Source organism: Maniola hyperantus, chromosome Z (genome assembly GCF_902806685.2).
Source record: "Maniola hyperantus chromosome Z, iAphHyp1.2, whole genome shotgun sequence".
NCBI lineage: Eukaryota > Metazoa > Arthropoda > Insecta > Lepidoptera > Nymphalidae > Maniola > Maniola hyperantus.
In genome coordinates this window covers 7,055,703-7,075,254 of record NC_048564.1, presented here as the reverse complement: position 1 = coordinate 7,075,254, position 19,552 = coordinate 7,055,703, and the positions used below count along the sequence as shown (strand labels likewise).

General features: G+C 36.3%; 1 protein-coding gene across 3 annotated transcripts in view; it reads left to right on the top strand.

Annotated features, from left to right (window-relative positions):
• Positions 1-5,883: 5,883 nt before the first annotated feature.
• LOC117995812 (dendritic arbor reduction protein 1-like) overlaps positions 5,884-19,552 on the top strand; it is a 78,542-nt gene continuing 64,873 nt past the window's right edge. For all 3 annotated transcript variants that reach the window (XM_034983832.2, XM_069508741.1, XM_069508740.1), the window contains exons 1-2: positions 5,884-6,022; positions 11,202-11,273. In XM_034983832.2, the coding sequence (XP_034839723.1) occupies positions 5,972-6,022; positions 11,202-11,273 (123 nt within the window). In that variant the 5' untranslated portion in view covers positions 5,884-5,971. The remainder of the gene's footprint in view (positions 6,023-11,201; positions 11,274-19,552) is intronic.

Below are 19,552 nucleotides of genomic sequence, written 5' to 3'. Positions count from 1 at the left end.
GATTACAACTATAGGTACACATATCATATGAATTACAATTAGGTCTATACAAGGCCACACTCGCTGACGTTTTCTAGGAGTCTTTGCTCTGGTTAATCTTGATAATGGAGATACTTGTACAATATGTAATACTAGCGACCCGCCCCGGCTTCGCATGGGTGCAATGTAGATACTAATGTGGTGTCATTGAGGTGTCATTGCCTCGGAAACTCTCAAATGAGAGGATTTTTTTCCGACCTAATTCACATTATTTCAATTTCTATAAGGATCTCTAATTTTTTGAGAATTAAGCTATAGCTATAAACCTTCCTCTTGAATCACTCTATCTATTGGTGAAAACTGCATTAAAATCCTTTGCGTAGTTTAAAAGATCTACGCGTTCATATATACAGACGCGGGAAGCGACTTTATTTTATACTGTGTAGAGAAGTTAAATAAAGGTATGATAAGTTTATTTCAAGCGAAACCAATAATTAATCTGTGGTTTATTTTAATGCATAATAAGTTAAATCTGAGTTTATCGTTAATACTACGTAATCCTTATCTTTTTCGCCTTCTTTCAATTGTCCGGCCGCGTACTGTAACTGCCCCTAGTAGTGTACAGAACGCGGCAGAAAGTAATTTACATCGGCCTTTAGAATGATATTCAGGCTTTGTAGAGCGTTGTCTCTGTCACTCATACCTATATGACGTTTTGTTGGTCTCGACGACTGAGACAATGCTCTACAAATCTGCTATCTCCTTCTAAAGGTCGATGTTCATTACTTTCTGCCGCGTATTGTATTTGATATTTAAATACTTGTTACGTTTTGACTGCAACTATAAGAGCAATGTTCGTGCGGATTGAATTAAGTATCACAATATGACTAGGCGAGTTATATATATTTCAGTAATTGACGTAAACTTTTATTTATTTATTCAGATACAAGTTAACCCTTGACTGCAATCTCACCTGGTGGTAAGTGACAATGCAGTCTAAGATGGAAGCGGGCTAACCTGGAAGGGGTATGGCAGTTTGTAATAAACACATGCCCCTTTGGTTTCTACACGACATCGTACCGAAACGCTAAATCGCTTAGCGGCACGGCTTTGCCGGTAGGGTGGTAACTAGCCACGGCCGAAGCCTCCCACCAGGCCAAACCAGAAATTTAGAAATTATTAAATTCCAAATCCTTGCTAGGAATCGAACCCGGGACCTCCCACTGATAAGACCACAGCGCTTATCACTGCGCCAGGGAGGTCGTCGTTACCTACCTGCCGAATTTCATGATTGTAGGTCAACGGGAAGTACCCCGTAGTTTTCTTGACAGACGACAGACAGACAGACAATAAAGTGATCCTATAGGGTTCCCTTTTTTCCTTTTGAGGTACGGAACCCTAAAAGGAAGATATTTTACTGATTTAAGAAGAAGATTGCTATTTCAGCGTGTTTTTTTTTGTCTTTAAATGAACACACCGATTTTTCCAGAATTTATAGATCGATTTATGTGATTTATTGTCTAACAGGAACAAATAATATATACTCGATTAGGTACAATTAATGCTGTGTTTTTATTTACATAAAAATATAATATGTATAATAAAAATATAATAATTATTACCAAACGTTATCGAGAGGAAAAGCGCCCTTACTTTCCAAACGGTAAAAGTTTACGAATGAAGGATATACCTACCTACTATAGGCTAAGGCATAAATAAGAATTCTTGGGCATTGTGTAAAGGTGTAAGTGATACTTTACTGCTGAGTTAGGCTGAGATCCATAGAGCGCACTTTTACTTTGCTCAGACTTAAGATTGAGTTAAAACGAGACAGATTTATGTGAGAGATATACATCTGTCTCGTTTTAACTCTGTCTTATGTCTAAGCAAAGTCAGAGTGTGCTCTATAAATTTCACCCTTAGACAGTGTCCTTTGTAATCTAGGTAATAAAAATGAAGAAGGCAAAACTTTAATAAAGGCAGCTTTCTATGTGTCTAGTAAATGGTCCGAACACATTAAATGAAACTCACACTCTATTAATCTGTAATCTATGTATAATAAATTGCTTTGTAAGTTGAAATTGTGCAACAAACAGAATAACATACTCAATAAACCTAGATAATCGGTAACTGGTCTTTTGTAGAGAGTGTGTGTAGGGTTTAACGGGCGGAGAAAAACGGCCGGTCGAGTCGGTGTTGCGACGAGCAGTGAAAGCAGAAATGAGGAGACATACAGATATTATATGAGTGTAGGTAAATCCATTATGCAGGTACTTAACGAACGGGTCCGTTCTGATAAGAAACTATCCGTTCTTGTAACTGATAGAGAATGCGTGTCTAGTTCTTGTAGTTTCACTCGTGTGTGCAATTAGGTAGTGTACCTATTTTCATTTATGTTAATACTTCCAGTGTGTATTAGAAACTTATGATATCTTAGTACTAAGCATATCTTATCTATCAGATTTTGGCATACCTATATGAATTAATCATTAGGTGTTAAGATTCGGTATTTCGAAAGGCATTCCGAACCAGTGGTAGATGCATTCGACGATTCAAAAATACTTGTAAAAGTTTAGTTGAATAAAAAATTATTATTTTCATTTTATTATTTATTGAAACAACTGGGGGCTTATATTCAACTGCAATTTTGAATTTTAAAAAAAGAATCAATTTTTGTTGCTTTGCTGAAGCCCGACTGTATAATGGCTTATGACAGCTCAAGAATAACGCCCTTTCAGAAATCAGTTTCTAATAAGAACAGTATTTTATTTATTCGGACTAGCTATCCCAGCCGAGAGCGAGTTGAGAATGTAGATAGAGTATATCATACAATTTGTCAGATTTTTTTAGCATCATCGCTGTTAAATAAATGTACAACTATGTTTAACTGTTTTATCTCTTATAGTACAAAACGAAATCTCAATGTGCTCGTGAATTTATTCGCTTTTAAGTTTTAACTTTGACTAGGTACTTAGGTAGGTACCTAATTGATTTCGTTGCGGATTTTGATATTGTGATTTGTATACGGGGGGTAAAGAAGCGCACCTCCAGGGAGTTCCTATAGTCAACCTCAGCTGCCCGTGATGGCCGCTGCCGAACTACTGTTGAGGCTCTGGCGACCGACAAATGACAGTATAACCATTCGTACTGGCTAGACTGGATAAATGGCACAGGCCGGTGTCAGGCAGCAGCGACACCGGTGTGACTAGACTAGCTCTGCGATGACCAACAGGCCTGCCCAGCGCGGTCATTCCGGGCAAATCCTTGTATGGGAAGTAACACAAGGCCAAGGCCCTTAGTCCCCGGCGGCCTCGCTATTCCTGGCTCGGGCAGCGGTTATGGTAACGGTGGGGCTGGGGGTGCGAAGAATCTACGCAGTGTTGGAAGACCCCCCACTAGGTGGACGGACGATATCAGACGAGTCGCAGGGAGCCGCTGGATTCAGGCAGCACAAGACCGTGACGTGTGGAAGTCCCTACAAGAGACCTATGTCCAGCAGTGGACGTCTATTGGTTGATGATGATGATGGTGACGATAATAATTATAAGAGGTATGTAGAGAAAAGAGAAGCTGTGAAAGCCTTGTGGTTAGGACGTCCACCTCCTAATCGGAGGCCGAGGGTTCGGTCCGGGGACGCACCTACTACTTTTCGCAGTTATGCGCGTTTTAAAAGTTATTAAACATCACTTGCTTTAACATTGAAGGAAACCTGCATGCCTGAGAGTTCTCCATCTCCATAATGTTCTCAAAGGTTTGTGAAGTTTGCCCATTCGTACTTGGCTGGCGTGGTATGGTCAAAACCCTTCTCACTCTGAGAGGAGACCCGTGCTCTGTAGTGAGCCAGCGATGTGTTGATCATGATGACAACGATGTAGACTAGAAATGGTTAAGACCTGATATATCTCTCCAGCAGGCCGATTCAGAACACTTCGATATCATAATTATCGATCGATTCGGTAAGTTGTCGTACGATAAGATGTATTTTCAATTCAGAATAACCGTATCGACAGTAAATTTGTCGAAATCGAAACCGAATCGAACTTACGTAGATATCGTACGATTACGACTATCAAACGCTATTCACAACAACTTAATCGAATAAGATTATCCGAACGTCCGATAATTTTGGATGATTACTTATCGAAAGCTACAGGGCATCGGATATCCGCGTTAGATACTGTTATTTCGTAAAAAAAATGTTCGGGCCACAATTTTAAGGAGTCTTAAGAAGATGAAATGAAGACTATACAAGTCTTCTGAGACTTGAGAGAAAAATCGGTCAAGTGCGAATCAGACTCACACACGAAGGGTTCCGTGAAATGGTACGGAACTTCCGTCCCATCGTACAAGCGTTTTTATTTATTTATAATTTTCATGGCAACCATTTTTTATTTTTTTTTATTTGTTGTAATAGTGGCAATAGAAATACATCATCATCATCATGATCAACCAATCGCCGGCTCACTACAGAGCACGGGTCTCCTCTCAGAGTGAGAAGGGTTTTGGCCATAGTCTACCACGCTGGCCAAGTGCGGATTGACAGATAGAAATACACATTCAAGGAAAATTCAACTCTCTACCTATTACAATCACGAGATACAGACCGCTGAAAGACGGACGGACTGTGGAGTAATAAAATCCCGTTGGCACCCTTCGGGTACGGAACTCTAAAAACCGCCCGAAAAAATTTACAATTCAAACTTAAAATTGATTGACAGATGTTTGACATCTGTGTGGTATTTACGAGGATAGCTTTAATAAAAACTTAAAACTGTAGTAGTAACTATATTTCGATGTTTTTCTTTTGAAATCAACAATTTATTAGGTTATCATTTTAAATAATGACTTTAGTTGCCTGCAAGATGATTAAAAGTAATTTATTAATGCTTAACATGAATTTAAAAACAAGTAAAATTTTGGTAAAATAGCATACCTACTTTGTAAATGCTCATGTAATCGCACTGTATTTTATCGATAACGATACCGTAATCGACATCGAATCGTATCCTTCTATCAAACGTTCTGAATTGCACGACAAAAAAAAATCGATACGAGATCGATACCATAGACTTCCATAGACTTCCATACTAATATTATACTTATCCATGCTAATGTTATAAATGCGAAAGTGTCTTTGTCTGTCTGTCTTCTGCTAGCTTTTCACGGCCCAACAGTTTAACCGATTTTGATGTTATTTTGTACAGTATTAGCTTACATCCTAGGCAAGGACATAGGCTACTTTTTATCCCGGAAAATCAAAGAGTTTGCACGGGATTCTTGAAGGCCCATCCGTTTAACCAATTTATATAAAATACAGAGGTAGCTTGCAACCCGGAGATTGACATAGGCAACTTTTTATCCCGGAATATGAAAAAGTTCCCACAGGATTTAAAAAGAAATCTAAATTGACGCATACGAAATCGCGGGCGTCATCTAGTCTTCTATATTAATCAAAATGAATCGCCAAAATACTTACACGCATAACTTTTTTGTTGTGTTTGTAATTGTCAGTCAAGTACCTATTGCATGAAAGTTTTTTGCAAAATCCACGGGAAACAGACAGATCCAGACGAAGTCGCGGGCAACAGGTAGTAGCGATGTATAATGAGAGATCCGAAGTACCTAGTTGCAGTGCAATTTCTCTGCGCACAATAAATAGAATATATTAGTGGCAATCCACAGTGGGTACCTAGTTAATCGCGCCGGTAAGCGAGTAGGTAGGTAGAAGTAGGTAAGGAGTAAGCGGGTGCCGCGGCTGCCGGTGGCCGGTGAGTCGGCGAGCCCTCGTTATCAGTCGCGCAAGAGCCTAATCACTTTCATTGCAACCCCGCGAAGCAGGTCGCAGGCTATCACGCACGCGGGCGGCGGGCCGCGGCCCGGCACGGCACGCAGTCCGTCCCGCGCAGTTGGTGCGCGCAGGCGTGCGCCGACACCGCGCACCGAGCCGCCGTGACACCGCCCGCGCCGCGACGACGCCCGGCCGCAGCCGGGAATGGAGGCCTGCTGCGCGATCACACCTGCCGAGGACCTCGTGGGCGACCAGGTACGATCCCTCTGGACCAGGACTGCTGAAACCCGTCACCCGTACACCACAAATATTCAAGCCCGACTAAAGTGTGCCTGTGACTTCTGTAGTGACTAGTTCGTTTGGTGCGTTCATTTGTATTTTGCGTATAAAATCGTAAATTCAAAACACGTGAAACGAATAGTGCCACGAACATTTCGTGAAGTTTTTGAATACTGTCCCATTTATAATTTCTCACCTAGGTAGAAGTCGTAATAAATTATTTTACTGCAATGAAACACAAATAAACAAGCAGGGCGATTTAAAACTTATTATTTATTATTAAAACATCAATGAAGTTCTAAAAAAATTTGAACGATTATTTATCCGTCAGGTAGCTGCATATTATTTCAAGTAAACTATTGTATCGGTAACAAATACAATACTTACGTAAAATTATCGCACAAGATTCACCGCTGAAAGTGATTTCCTGGCGGCATCGTTTTCGCTGCAAGTGATAATCCAGCGGTATGAAAAACAAGCGCAATATCACAAAATTACCTGTTAGTCCATAATATTTTATTTTTGCAATTATTACTTACATAATAATATAACAGAACACTAAAACTAATCAAGTCAGCGTTTTCAGCATTATATGACTTCTGCTGTAAGTAGTTTTCAGTAAATTGAAGTACGTTTTTGCTTTTATGCCTTCACGTCGTTGTTTATAAATATAGATTAACTCTTACTACTAGTAAAGAAATGAATCCTTGAACCATGTCCATTGTCCATAAATAAATGTTATAAATGATAATAATGATTAAGTTGTAGAATACAGAAATTGTTCTACTAAGCAAATTGTATGAATTGACCATTATTTACAAAATAAAACTCCACATATTCAAAATAAAATCGTTAAAAAATAAACCTATAGGTATAGAAGAAGACTCTGAATAGGTAACTAACACATCAACGAATAGCTTTGATCACTGATGGGTCTAGAAATTCGAGATTTTTCATGTTTTTCATGTTTCTCTCTATAGCGTAGACTCTCCTAAAAATAATTTTCAGAAAGTCCGAGAGAAGCCGAGACAAAAAGTATGCTATATACTTATAAAGCTGCATTAATTTAACATAATCCTTATTTCATTAATATTAATATTAATATTATTTAGTTTAATAAAACTAGTTTAATAATACTTTTAGACAAAAGTCACCGAGAACGCTCATAGAAAAGACATCAACGCCGACCGACGGAATCGCAAAACAAACTAAAAGAGAAAGGGCGTTCCTCTCTTTGTGGGCTTTGTATTTAAACAATTTTATACTTAATTAATATTAATACTAGTAGTAGAGAGCAAAATATAATATAAATTATTATACTAAATAATAAAAACAAAAAATAAAAAGTTTAGCACAAATTGCAAAAACATTTTTAGCACTGATGTTTTTACATGTGCAATGTTTTCCCCACTGTCCAGTAAGACCTGTACCTAAATAAAAAAATTACATTCGGTAAAAACTATTTTCACTAAAATCTTTAAATTTTTTGTGAAAGAAATTCTGCTCTTTTCAGACATTTAAAAAGTTATTTATAAAGACTATTTAATTATTATTATTATTATTATACTCTCATTTATTTAGACATCTTATTCTTATCATATTTTAGGAAAATGTTTAAAACAAAATAAAATAACAGCAATGACAACAACAAAAAAACAGAAACAACAGAGTCAACAAAATAACAGAATCTAATTTTCTAAAATCCGCTTTAGGATTAACCTTTATTTTCAGTAAATCTTAATTTCCTTACAGCTAATAGGTACCTACTTACAAATACAAGCAACGACATTTAAAACAAGTACTGACTGTCTTGCAGCAAAATCTTGTAAAAGTTTATATGTAAATAAGTACAGTACGCGGCCAAAAGTGATGAACATCGGCCTTTAGAATGATATTTCTTCTATGTAGAGCGTTGTCTTTATTACTCATACCCATATGACGCTTTGTCGGTCTCAATGACCGAGACAGTACTCTACAAATCTGCTATCTCTTTCTAAAGATTGATGTTCATCACTTTTGGCCGCGTACTGTATATGGTTACTAGGAATATCTGTAGCAAGCCAAAGCGATAGTAAGAAAATTCATGTTTTTAAGAGTAAATAAAAAAAACTACAGTTAGATGAGGCTCGCGGTAATCGTTTGTTTTCTACAATAGACTTTCGAGGCTTTCCTATTCTTCAAATTAGCATATTGACAGAGAGTTTCCGAATGTATTGCATGTCAGCTTGTGAGTATGTATATAATATAACCGGTGATGTGGTATGAAGTGGTGTTAAGTTGATGTAAATAAGCTTAAACTTTAAATAAATCTGATTGTTATCATTGACGCACACATTTTGATTGGATTGATTGACTGTTATGCGTTGAATATTAACTTTACAAGCACAACTAAGTATAATAATACTAGATGATGCCCGCGACTTCGTCCGCGTGGATTTAGGTTTTAAAAATCCCGTGGGAACTCTTTAATTTTCCGGCATAAAAGGCCTATGGGCTATGTCCTTTCCCGGGATGTAGGCTAACTCTGTACCAAATCTCATCAAAATCGGTTGAACGGATGGGCCGTGAAAAGCTAGCCCAGACAGGCAGACAGACAGACAGACACACTTTCGCATTTATAATATTAGTATGGATGTTTGTTACCCGCATTCCTAATGCTAACCATGTTACGTGGATCATGGACGTTTCATCATTCTTCATGAGGTTACATGTATTCGTTATTTCCTTCTTTTTTAATTTCTACGGCTCAACGAATATCTATTATAATATTACTAACATACTAAAGTTATGTTCGAATTGAACATTTACATAAGCATTCTGGAAAACTAGTCTAAAAGAAGAAGCAGAAGTGCATCATAATAAGTTTCTGTTACAACACCATAAAATTTACTACCGACATAGAATTTCCGCTGCGTTTTATATAAAAGGAAAAGCTGACTGACTGATCTATCAACGTACAGTACAAACTACTGGACGGATCAGGCTGAAATTTTGCATGCAGATAGCTATTATGATGTAAACATCCGCTAAGAAAGGATTTTTGAAATGTAACACCTAAAGGTGTAAAATAAGGGTTTATGTAGTCCACGCTGACGAAGTCGCTTATGATATGTAAAGATAGACCTAAGAATCACTATTGTTCTGTGATAATTTACGACCATCGATCGGTTCGAAAAGCAGGTTATAATGAGCTGGCAGTAGACATTAGAGTTTCTGATTTTCCCTAGATAGGCTTTTATAATGAAATATTGCAAAAAATCTACACTGTTCCTTATGGTCAATCCTAACCATTGCCATAAAGCCGTACACAAAGGCACGAACATTCTTGATCCTTCAAGTAATAAGGGACCTCTCACACTGCAAAGTGAGCGAGACTTTATTCGTCTATGGTTAAACTACAATGAAGATAAAGGCAATAAATAGAACACATTTAAAAACTAAAGACTTTAAAATGCCCTAGCAATTAATTTTAAAAACAAATTATATAAACCCATGTCACGTAAATAAATACAAATGAACTACGAGTTCTGGAAGCAATTATAAAAATAATAAGGGCATTTATGACTGGCTTGATATTCATACATGACCTCAAACTTATGCCTACCCTAGAGGTCAAAGTAAACTTTGAGGTAAGAGTTTTAAGACAGTTTCAGGCAATTTTGAAAAATAAGCACTTTCAAAACCTTACCTTTAAAAGATATTGTTATTCCCAATCTATTGCTGCTCTCGATTAATATTTGAAACAGTAATAATAAAACCTAGTATGGCCTAGAACATGCCGAAAGTCAAAATCCAACTCGATGGAATTTCTGTTCCGAAATACTTGACCTTTTGTACAGCTTATTATAATGTTATCTTGTTCCTACTTTTATTGTGTACAAAATTTAATCTGCGAACAATTATTGCGCATTTAAAAATAGACAAATTACCAAATATTTCATAAAATAGTAGCTAATTCTCGGGATGCGTTGGGATGGGACTCACGCGGCACCAATTGCACGTTAATGGTATATAATACTCGTACGTCAGTACTCTTCACGCAAGTGCCAGCAACAACTGTATAAAGTTTAAACTAATTTGGATGAACGATGCACAAACGCGTTGGTAATGAAAAGTGACACATTTACATTATAAAAACGAGGTAACTTCGCACGCGTGGATTTAGCTTTTTTTCCGGTGTGGCTCTACTGAAAGCCATAAAGCAAAATAAGAAGAAGTAGGTTTTTTTTACATTCTATGGGAACTCTTTGACTTTGTGGGATAAAAAGCAGCCTATGTCCATCTCCGGGGCGCAAACTATCTCTGTCCCCGCCGAAATCAGATAAATAGATGACACGTGAAAAGGTAACAGACAGACAGACGTTTATAATATTAGTATAGATGTGTACCATTATATAGCTGTTATAAAAATTGTAAGAATTAGCCAGAATTTAGTTTCATTTAGCAACATTTTTATGTAAGACACATAGTGCAGGGTGCAAAAAATGATTATTCTTTTTTAGCGTTCCGTAGGTACCTCAAAAGGAAAAAAAGGAGCCCTTATGTACATTGTTATTTTGCAAAAGTTCTAAAAAGTGTCTTATTTTAATTATCGACACATCTGAGCCTGAAATTCAGTGAAATAAAATGTCGTCTCTACAAATAATGTGTAAAGTTTTTTTGAATAAATCTTAAAACTGGCCTTGTCTAATCACTGTACAAATCATGCCCCAGCTCTTCTGTCCCCAGATGAGGCCATTAACCGCGGGGAAATGTCTCGTAATTTTTTCTAGCAATAAGATATCATGGCCCCAGGGTCTCCAAGGCAAACAGAACAAAAATATAACTCTGAGAGGCATACTTGCGCTGCTTGCTGGTTTCAGCCATTTCAGCTGCGGCTTCCGGTCTTGATGCTGTCTCCTACCTATGACACGGAGCCAATGAACAAACACGTAAAATTGGGTATTCATATATGAGATTTGAAACCATAACCATTGTAGGTGAATTGAAGGTGGTTCTAGTCTGAATGCAATGTCGACGAGCTTACTATCAGTGCTTTTTGATTTGTAATAACACGTGCCGCTCGCTGCTGTTTTTTGTAAAAGCAATAAGCAAACGGTTACACTTACATGGCTTAGCAATGTGCACTTTAAGTAATTAATTTTAAACATTTCAGATAGTCCCGGGTGGCGGTCGCTGGGGTACTCCACACACCGTCGGCCTCCTCGACTCCTGGTTTCAGATGCAGGTTAGTGCTTCCATCATATTTCAGCATATTCTATACTAGATTTTTGACACCTCCCTGGCGATGTGGTCTTATAAGCGGAAGGGTTCGATTCCTGGCAGGGGCAAATTGGGAATTTATAATTTCTAGTAGTCTCTGGTCCGGTCTGGTGGGAGGCTTTTTCTAGTTAGTAGTACCTACTAGCTTACCGGCAAAGCCGCGTCACCTAGCGATTTAGTGTTCCGGTACGATGCAGAGTAGAAATTGCTAAGGGTTAAGTATGGGTTAAGTATAAACTGCCATGACCCTTCCAAGGTAGAATGCTTCTATCTTAGACTGCATTATCACTTACCACCAGGTGAGATCGCAATCAAGGCCTAACTTGTAATGGTATAAAAAAGACTAATAATAATTCAAAATAATATCTGTCCCGGCTGTACTCACGTGTGTAGTCGACGTTAGCCCGACTAGTTTCGAACCCATACGGGGTCCTTTTTCAAGGGAGTCCGTTCGCGCACGCGCCGCGGTTTTGACTGAAATCACTCACGGTAGTTTAAATACTAATAATAATTGTATTTAAATTACGTATTACTGTTCTTTTTTTGCACTTTTACGTAGGTATATAGCGAAAATAGGTAAGGTTGACCTAAAAATAGTATAATATTGAATCCATAATCTGCTAGCAATATTCAATACATACTGTTGTTGAACCGAACGGTTGTACGGAATGAAAATAAATGCCTTTGATGAATAAATTGTCAAACTTTTAACCATACCTATTGAATAACTTGAGTCTTGTCACGCAGATATAAAGACCAAAAGTGAGGTTACTCAAATGTAAAGCTATTTATGTTACTGTTCTTATTTGTATGCTGCAGGCAATAATGACATTGTCACGTATGAGCGACATGCCTACATTTATATATTATCTGATATAATGGAAATACTTAATAACTTGTTTCTAGGGTTCCGTCGTCAACAAGGGACCCTTTTAGTTTCGCCATGCTTATCTGGCCATCCGTACGCGGTTTAGCTCAGAGACTCTTAGTACTGGAAAGCTGTAATCTGGCATGGGAATACATATTAATTACTCCTCTACACGTAAAGTGTAGACGAATTTATTCTCGTCTATCTAATGGTGTGTGATGTCGTTGGATTGGTCGGTGGATATTGCGGTGACATTTTTTTTCGATGCAGCGATCCGTTTGCGAAATATTAAGTTTTAAAGTGGTAATTTTATTTTATTTAACATTGTTTATTACTGTTCGTTTAATTTAAATTATCCATTTTAATAACCAAGATTACTCATGTTTAATTAATATTAAAGGAAAAATTAAACACCGAATCGCTAGGTGGTCGCTATAGTACCATAATATTCCGCATTTGGCTCAACTGTGTGTAGCTATGATTTCGTCTCTATAATGAGTATAAAAAAATCTCTTCAAAGCCTTCAATGTCAGTTACCCAACACAATCCGGTTCCGCTAATTTCTAATAGGAAAACCTAACCCTTGCGGAAGAAGTCACGGGCATCAGCTAATATCTGATAAAGACTCTCGTTGAGTTTATCTAAATATTTATTGACCTAAATTTAAAATAAAAAACAGTTTTAAAATTTTTACTAGGATCAAAAAGTTCTGGAAAATCTTTTTTAGTATTAGACCTAATATCATGCAAAGATTTTTTTTTAACCTAACGTAAAATCCAAGTTTATGTGACCGAAACTAGTACTACTAAAATATTTATATGAACATGTGATTCGGGACATATCCTAGTAGGTACAATAGGACGTATGGCAGACATAAGTGTATTCGAACAATTTACACGGTACATAACGTGTGCGGCCAGCAATGTCAACGCGCAGACACCGTGTCGTGCATGGGAATTGATATCGATGGGGCAAGAAATGGTCTATACAAAATGATATCATTATTCGAAAGCCAATTTCGATAAACGTTCCTAATTTAACTGGTTATTTTGTTTACGAAAAGTTTCATACAGATTTGGGGCTACAATAGCAGTGACATGGAATACTGAGGCTGCTTACATGGATACGAAGCTATGCGAAACCTACAAAGTTAAATTTACAAGATTTTTTCGTATTAGCAGAAATTCTGTTAATTAATTGATAAGATTTTTTTATTAATTTGCACAAAACACACACGGCACCTAAGCGAGATATCAAAAATCTAAATATATAAAAGAAAAACGTGACTGACTTATCTATCAACGCACAGCTCAAACTACTGGACCGATCAGGCTGTAATTTGGCATGCAGATAGCTATTATGACGTAGGCATACGCTAAGAATGAATTTTTGAAAATTAAACCTCTATTGCGGTGAAATAGGGGTTTGCGCGGACGAAGTCGCGAGCATAAGCTAGTGCAATATAAGATAGCATTTTTGAATGCAAAAAAGGTACCTATACGAATTGATGTACCTACTACTTCGGTACAATTTTAACATTAAAGTCGTAAAATTAATCATAAGTAGAAGTTTAAGCTAGAATATTATTACTTACTAGCCCATATGCTAGATGGTATAGTAGCAATAAAGCTGGCATTATACATAATATAATGGTGCTTTATCATAGGAAAAAAAATAGAGTCGTACTAATAAAAAAATATTGCAGGCTACAGTCATACATTTAGCAGTATGCAGATAACTCACAACTGAATCTAATAGGTAAATTTTTAATTATACGCCTTACTTACTAGCCCATATGCTAGATGGTATAGTAGCAATAAAGCTGGCATTATACATATAATGGTGCTTTATGATAGGAAAAAAAATAGAGTCGTACTAATAAAAAAATATTGCAGGCTACAGTCATACATTTAGCAGTATGCAGATAACTCACAACTGAATCTAATAGGTAAATTTTTAATTATACGCCTAAGTATGACCTAAGTAATTAAGTAAATCATATAACAAACAAACGCAGTATTCTACTACGCCGTGTAGGTATAATAATTGATAAGTAAAGTAACAGATACTTGTTTTTGCAATCAAACAAAAACTGCACTGAACCACCTGTTAGAAACGATTGATTTCCAGAACGTATAAATTCCGATGTACGGTTTGATAAAGCAAGAAGACCTTGTACGTAATGCGTTAGTGAATGCTTTCTGTTATCAACGAGCACGCGAGGGGTGCGTACACGCATGAGCGATCGCCCGATCAAGCGTTTTTTTTATTAATCCGTTGCCCAGTTTTATGTATAATAGCTGATCCCCGCGGCTTCGCCCGCGTAGATTTAGGTTTTTAAAGATCCCGTATAGCCTATGTCACTCAGGAATAATGTAGCTTTCTACTGGTGAAAGAATTTTTAAAATCGGTTCAGTAGTTCTAAAGATTACCCCCTACAAACAAACTTAACGACATTACCTCTTTATATAATATATAATATTTTAATTTCGCCATAACTTCAAAACCAAACGTCCAATTTTAATCATTCAAAGACCAAATATTATCTCCATAAACTGTTCTTAGTGATGAAATCATTTATTTTGATAAGGATTAATAGCATGAGTAAAATAAACGCGTTTAAATGTAGTCCAAAAAAAATTCAAGATTTTTAAATAAAAAAATGGTTGCTGTGCCTCACTCGACATAGATGGGTATAGTGTGTCGCGGACTTTTTTGTAGATATTTATAAGATCTACAATTAATTAGAACATTTTATGGTTCTATCTTTTATAGTTTAGGCAGCGTACGCAAAATAAGTAACTTTTCTGGTTGATTTTTTACACCTTGTGTCCGAAAAACCCAAATATTTTACGGAACCCTATTTTTTTCCAAAATAAAATATAGCCTATGTTACTCGTGGATAATGTAGCTTTCGAATGGTGAAAGAATTTTTAAAATCGGTCCAGTAGTTTTTGAGCCTATTCAGTACAAACAAACAAACAAACAAACAAACAAACAAACAAACAAACAAACAAACAAACAAACAAACAAACAAACAAAGTTTTCCTCTTTATAATATTAGTGTAGATTATATTGCCGATTTGTATTATTTACCTAAGTAGATACTAATTTGTAGTTATCTGTTATCTAACAGTTTCTACGAGTAATAAATAATAGCGTTACTTATTAAAATTACGCAATACCGCTTCCTGTGGCTTGATAACCTGAATGCTGTCGAAACTATTAAAGTATATAAATACGATGGGCCGGACATAGATACAAGAGCCCTGAAAAAGTTGCTGATTAGCAAATTGGAGAGCCGGAGAGGCCAGGGAAGACCTAGAGGTCAGTAAATTGACATAGTGGAAAAGGAGATGAGGGTTTTATAGTAGTTCGGAGCTGGCAGAAAGCGGTTTCTGACTACATCCGATGGATTACTTGGCTAAGCCAATGCTCACCCGCCTGCTCGTTTGCTCGCTATATCTATTTTAAAAAAAAGCTTTGTAGCGTTTTGATTATGATGATAATATTTATATTAATAGTGGTAGTATAATAAGCGGTAAATTATTTTGACGATCCAAAACCACTTGTAAAAGTTTACTTGGAACAAAATATATTCTATTCTGTATAGATACTACATATCAATAAAACATATAGGTATTCGTTTATTATATTGGAAACGGTTTGATTTGAATGAAATTTTGTGTTTAGATAGTGTTTTATTTTTCAAGTTCATCTAAATGTCCGAGTCCTCGCAGGACGAGAGACACCTGACGAAGATCGATCGCTCCCATCCAGTGTCATTTAATCTCTATGTACTATAGGCACTGGATTGTATCCTCGAGTAGCGATGTGGTAATCATGAAATTGCGTTTTCCGGGCCCAAGCCGATGCGTGTAAAGTAATATTAAACGCATCATTAGACCCGCGCGCACTGTGACATACGCCATTGTTCTGGCTCTAATTTCGTCATTCTTACTGATTCTATCATTATGTCTGCATGAAGGGTTAATTTTTAGGGTTCCGTATCTCCAGAGAAAGATGAGATGATAAGATGAGTTAACTAAGCGACCTACATACATACAAAGCTTTCTCGAAATCTGTAGATACCAGTTGTTTATGATAATTTAAACTATTATTGACTGCAAAGATATTGTAATCCTATCTAGTGGCTAATTTTATGCACTCGATTGGTTTTGAATATGATTGTAATCGACTGATAAAATCATATTTGCTACTATAAAAATAAAACACAATAACATTTGTTACAAGCATGTCGAATTTTCTTTGGTACCTGGTGGTGGTTCTTCGTCGCACCATTATATCCTTTCTTTTCCGAAGTCCAAAAACAAATTTAATGACACCATTAAATACCAAAACTTAATCATAATGTTAATGTTTTTTCTAGCAATTGATTTCATTCAAGAAATATACCATTTCAGCCAATTTCATGAAATAATTAATATTATCATCTTAGGAATTTTTCTTATCATATTTTAGTGTGAAATAAAAACAGATAGGTATAAGGACTAATCAAATTCAATTCAGTTGTTTACTCTACATCTATGCACTTATACAATTTATTTTCTTTAGAGTTACAGTCAGAAAATATTTTAAAATTTAATTTTTTTTTGATTTTTGATTAGTAAACAATTTGTTAATTACAATTACAATTAAAGTAACTTGAAGTTCATAAAACAAGAAAGATAGTGTGTTAGATTATAATCTAAATATATAAAAGGAAAAGGTGACTGACTGACTGACTGACTGACTGATCTATCAACGCACAGCTGAAACTACTGGACGGATCGGGCTGAAATTTGGCATGCAGATAACTATTATGACGTAGGCATCCGCTAAGAAAGGATTTTTCAAAATTCAACCCCTAAAGGGGTAAAATAGGGGTTTGAAATTTGTGTAGTCCACGCGGACGAAGTCGCGGGCATAAGCTAGTATTATATAACATGGTGCGGAGGAAGGCGACGATACTCGTAACACAAGTTATCTTAATATCTTAGTACGAGTGTCTAAGCACTCCTTTGGCAGGATCACATATTGTTAACTAGCATAACATTGGGAATTATTTTTAAGGAGTAAAATTGTTAAAGTCATCTATATTTGTAAACAATTAAATAAATTGAAATTGAAATTGAGAAGTCATTTCTATGTAAATCATTAGACGGTAGCCTCCATGCCGAATTGATGTTCACCCTCAATATCAATTAACATTACACACTCCAACGAGTTTACTAAGTTGCGTAAGCGCAAACGTAAATGAGATTCATATAAAGAAGAGGGTCGAAGAGGAGGGAGGAAGGGGGGATAGTGACAGGATTCACGGTCCAACTGACGAATACAATGATCGCACTCAATACGTGATCGATTATGGCTCTATAGTGATGTATGTACCTATATGTTTCATTATTTGTTACTTTGAGTACGTTGGTATCTATAGCCGTAAAGGGAACTGTTTGTGATTTTATTTGATGTTCACATACATAAATCGGTAATGAACCGTGGGTAGTGTTAGTGTGGTCTTACCGCATCAACATCATCACTACATAAGTAGTAATAAGTGCCTAAACCAGCCAAAATTCTATTGGCAACTAAAGTCTCTGAAAGGGCTAAACGGACATTGTTAGAACAGTGACCTAGTTGGTCGATGGCACTACGGGCGCGATACCCAGGGGAGACCCAGGTTCAAAGCCTGCCGGTAGCGCAATTTTTGAAATGTGTTTAAATTTATTTAGAAATTTCCTTGCAGTGTAGGTAAAAACATTATGATAGAAATTATAATTTCATAAATCTTCCAGCCCCCTATACTCTCTTAGGGGTGGATATTTTAAAAACCTTCCTTCATTGAGTGGGTGAGTGGTAGGTACCTATTTTGCTTTTATATATTTTACCCGCGACTTCGTCCATGTAGGCCACTCAAACTCCCTTTTTAACCCCTTAGGAACCCCTTTGTACATTTTTAATAATAACTTGAACACATTTAAAAAACATATATTTATCAACATTTTGCATCTTCTCCACTTTAAGTATATTTTTCATTTTTTTTTTGTATGCTAACTTGTAACTCATTTGTCCCATTCAAATAATTATAAATATTTATAACAATTTACCTAAACCACTTTATATATTTTATAATAATTGTAGATTTCTTTATTCTGTATTTTACAAATTGTATGTTACCTTGTTTAGTGCAAATATTTATTTAAGTATTGTTGGTTACCGCTTACATCTTAATCTATTGTTTTTGTATTTGGAGTGGACCATTTATAGTTGAAACCTGTTTTGTGTGCCTTTATAATAAAATAATTAAAATAATTAAATTTTCAAAAATCTTATATAACTTGAAAATTGTTGCACATACAAAACTTGAAACATATCAACACCATTGATAATGATAAAATCCGCGAAGACACTATATCAGTTGCGGTGTTCAAATACCGATTTACGTGTGTACACGTACTTACGTGTGTCACTGGAAACTTATCACGATATCAATAAGTAAACTGAAGGAAACCTCGTTACTTGGAATATCGGTATGGTTTTGTCAGCTTAGTTTAGGTATGTTTGCACTTTTTTAGTCGGCTTCGACTCATGACAATAGAATTACCAAAGAAAATTTCTTCGTCCCGATTATTTTTTGTACCCCGAAGTTCATCGATCCATCAACCCGGCATAGGTCTACTGGTAGTCATAGCCTTTACCCGCCTTCTGCATATTACCTTTTTGATGACATCCGTCCAGCAGGTTTGCGGTCATCCCATACTGCACTTACCAGTCCACAGACTCCAGAACGCGCCTATCCTAGCGGCCATGGACTCTGCAGCCTGCAGATTGCGACTGTTGGAACCCAGCTACCAGTGTCCATATTTTGAGTAGTTATATAAAGTGGCATATTATGTAGCTGTTGCTTAAGTTCCCACACAAATAATTATTGTATTACCAATTTAAACACCCTCATGGTACTCATCTTAAGTGATTACAAACCCATAAATTCATTTTTTCGAACATCCGTAAAACCGGAATTTGGAGAGCTCTATATTGTAATTTACAAGAAAAACTTATGTAATTCAATGAAAAGCTGAAGAGGTACTAAGAAATCTGTCCACTAAAATATTACTGGACAGATTTCTTAGACAAAGGAAAATTAAAATGTTTAACGTTTCCCATTATTTAGTTTAACAGCCTTCTAACGAGATGCCTCCACTATTTCAAGCCTGGGTAACAAATAAATACACGTAAAATATTTTCGTGAATGACTCATTAATGACCATTAATTTTTATCACCGTTTTTATTTAAAAGCCTGTCGTGCTTTATTAGAAACGATCGCTGATTTTATTTTAGGGTTCCGTAGTAAACACTAAACAAGGAACCCTTATAG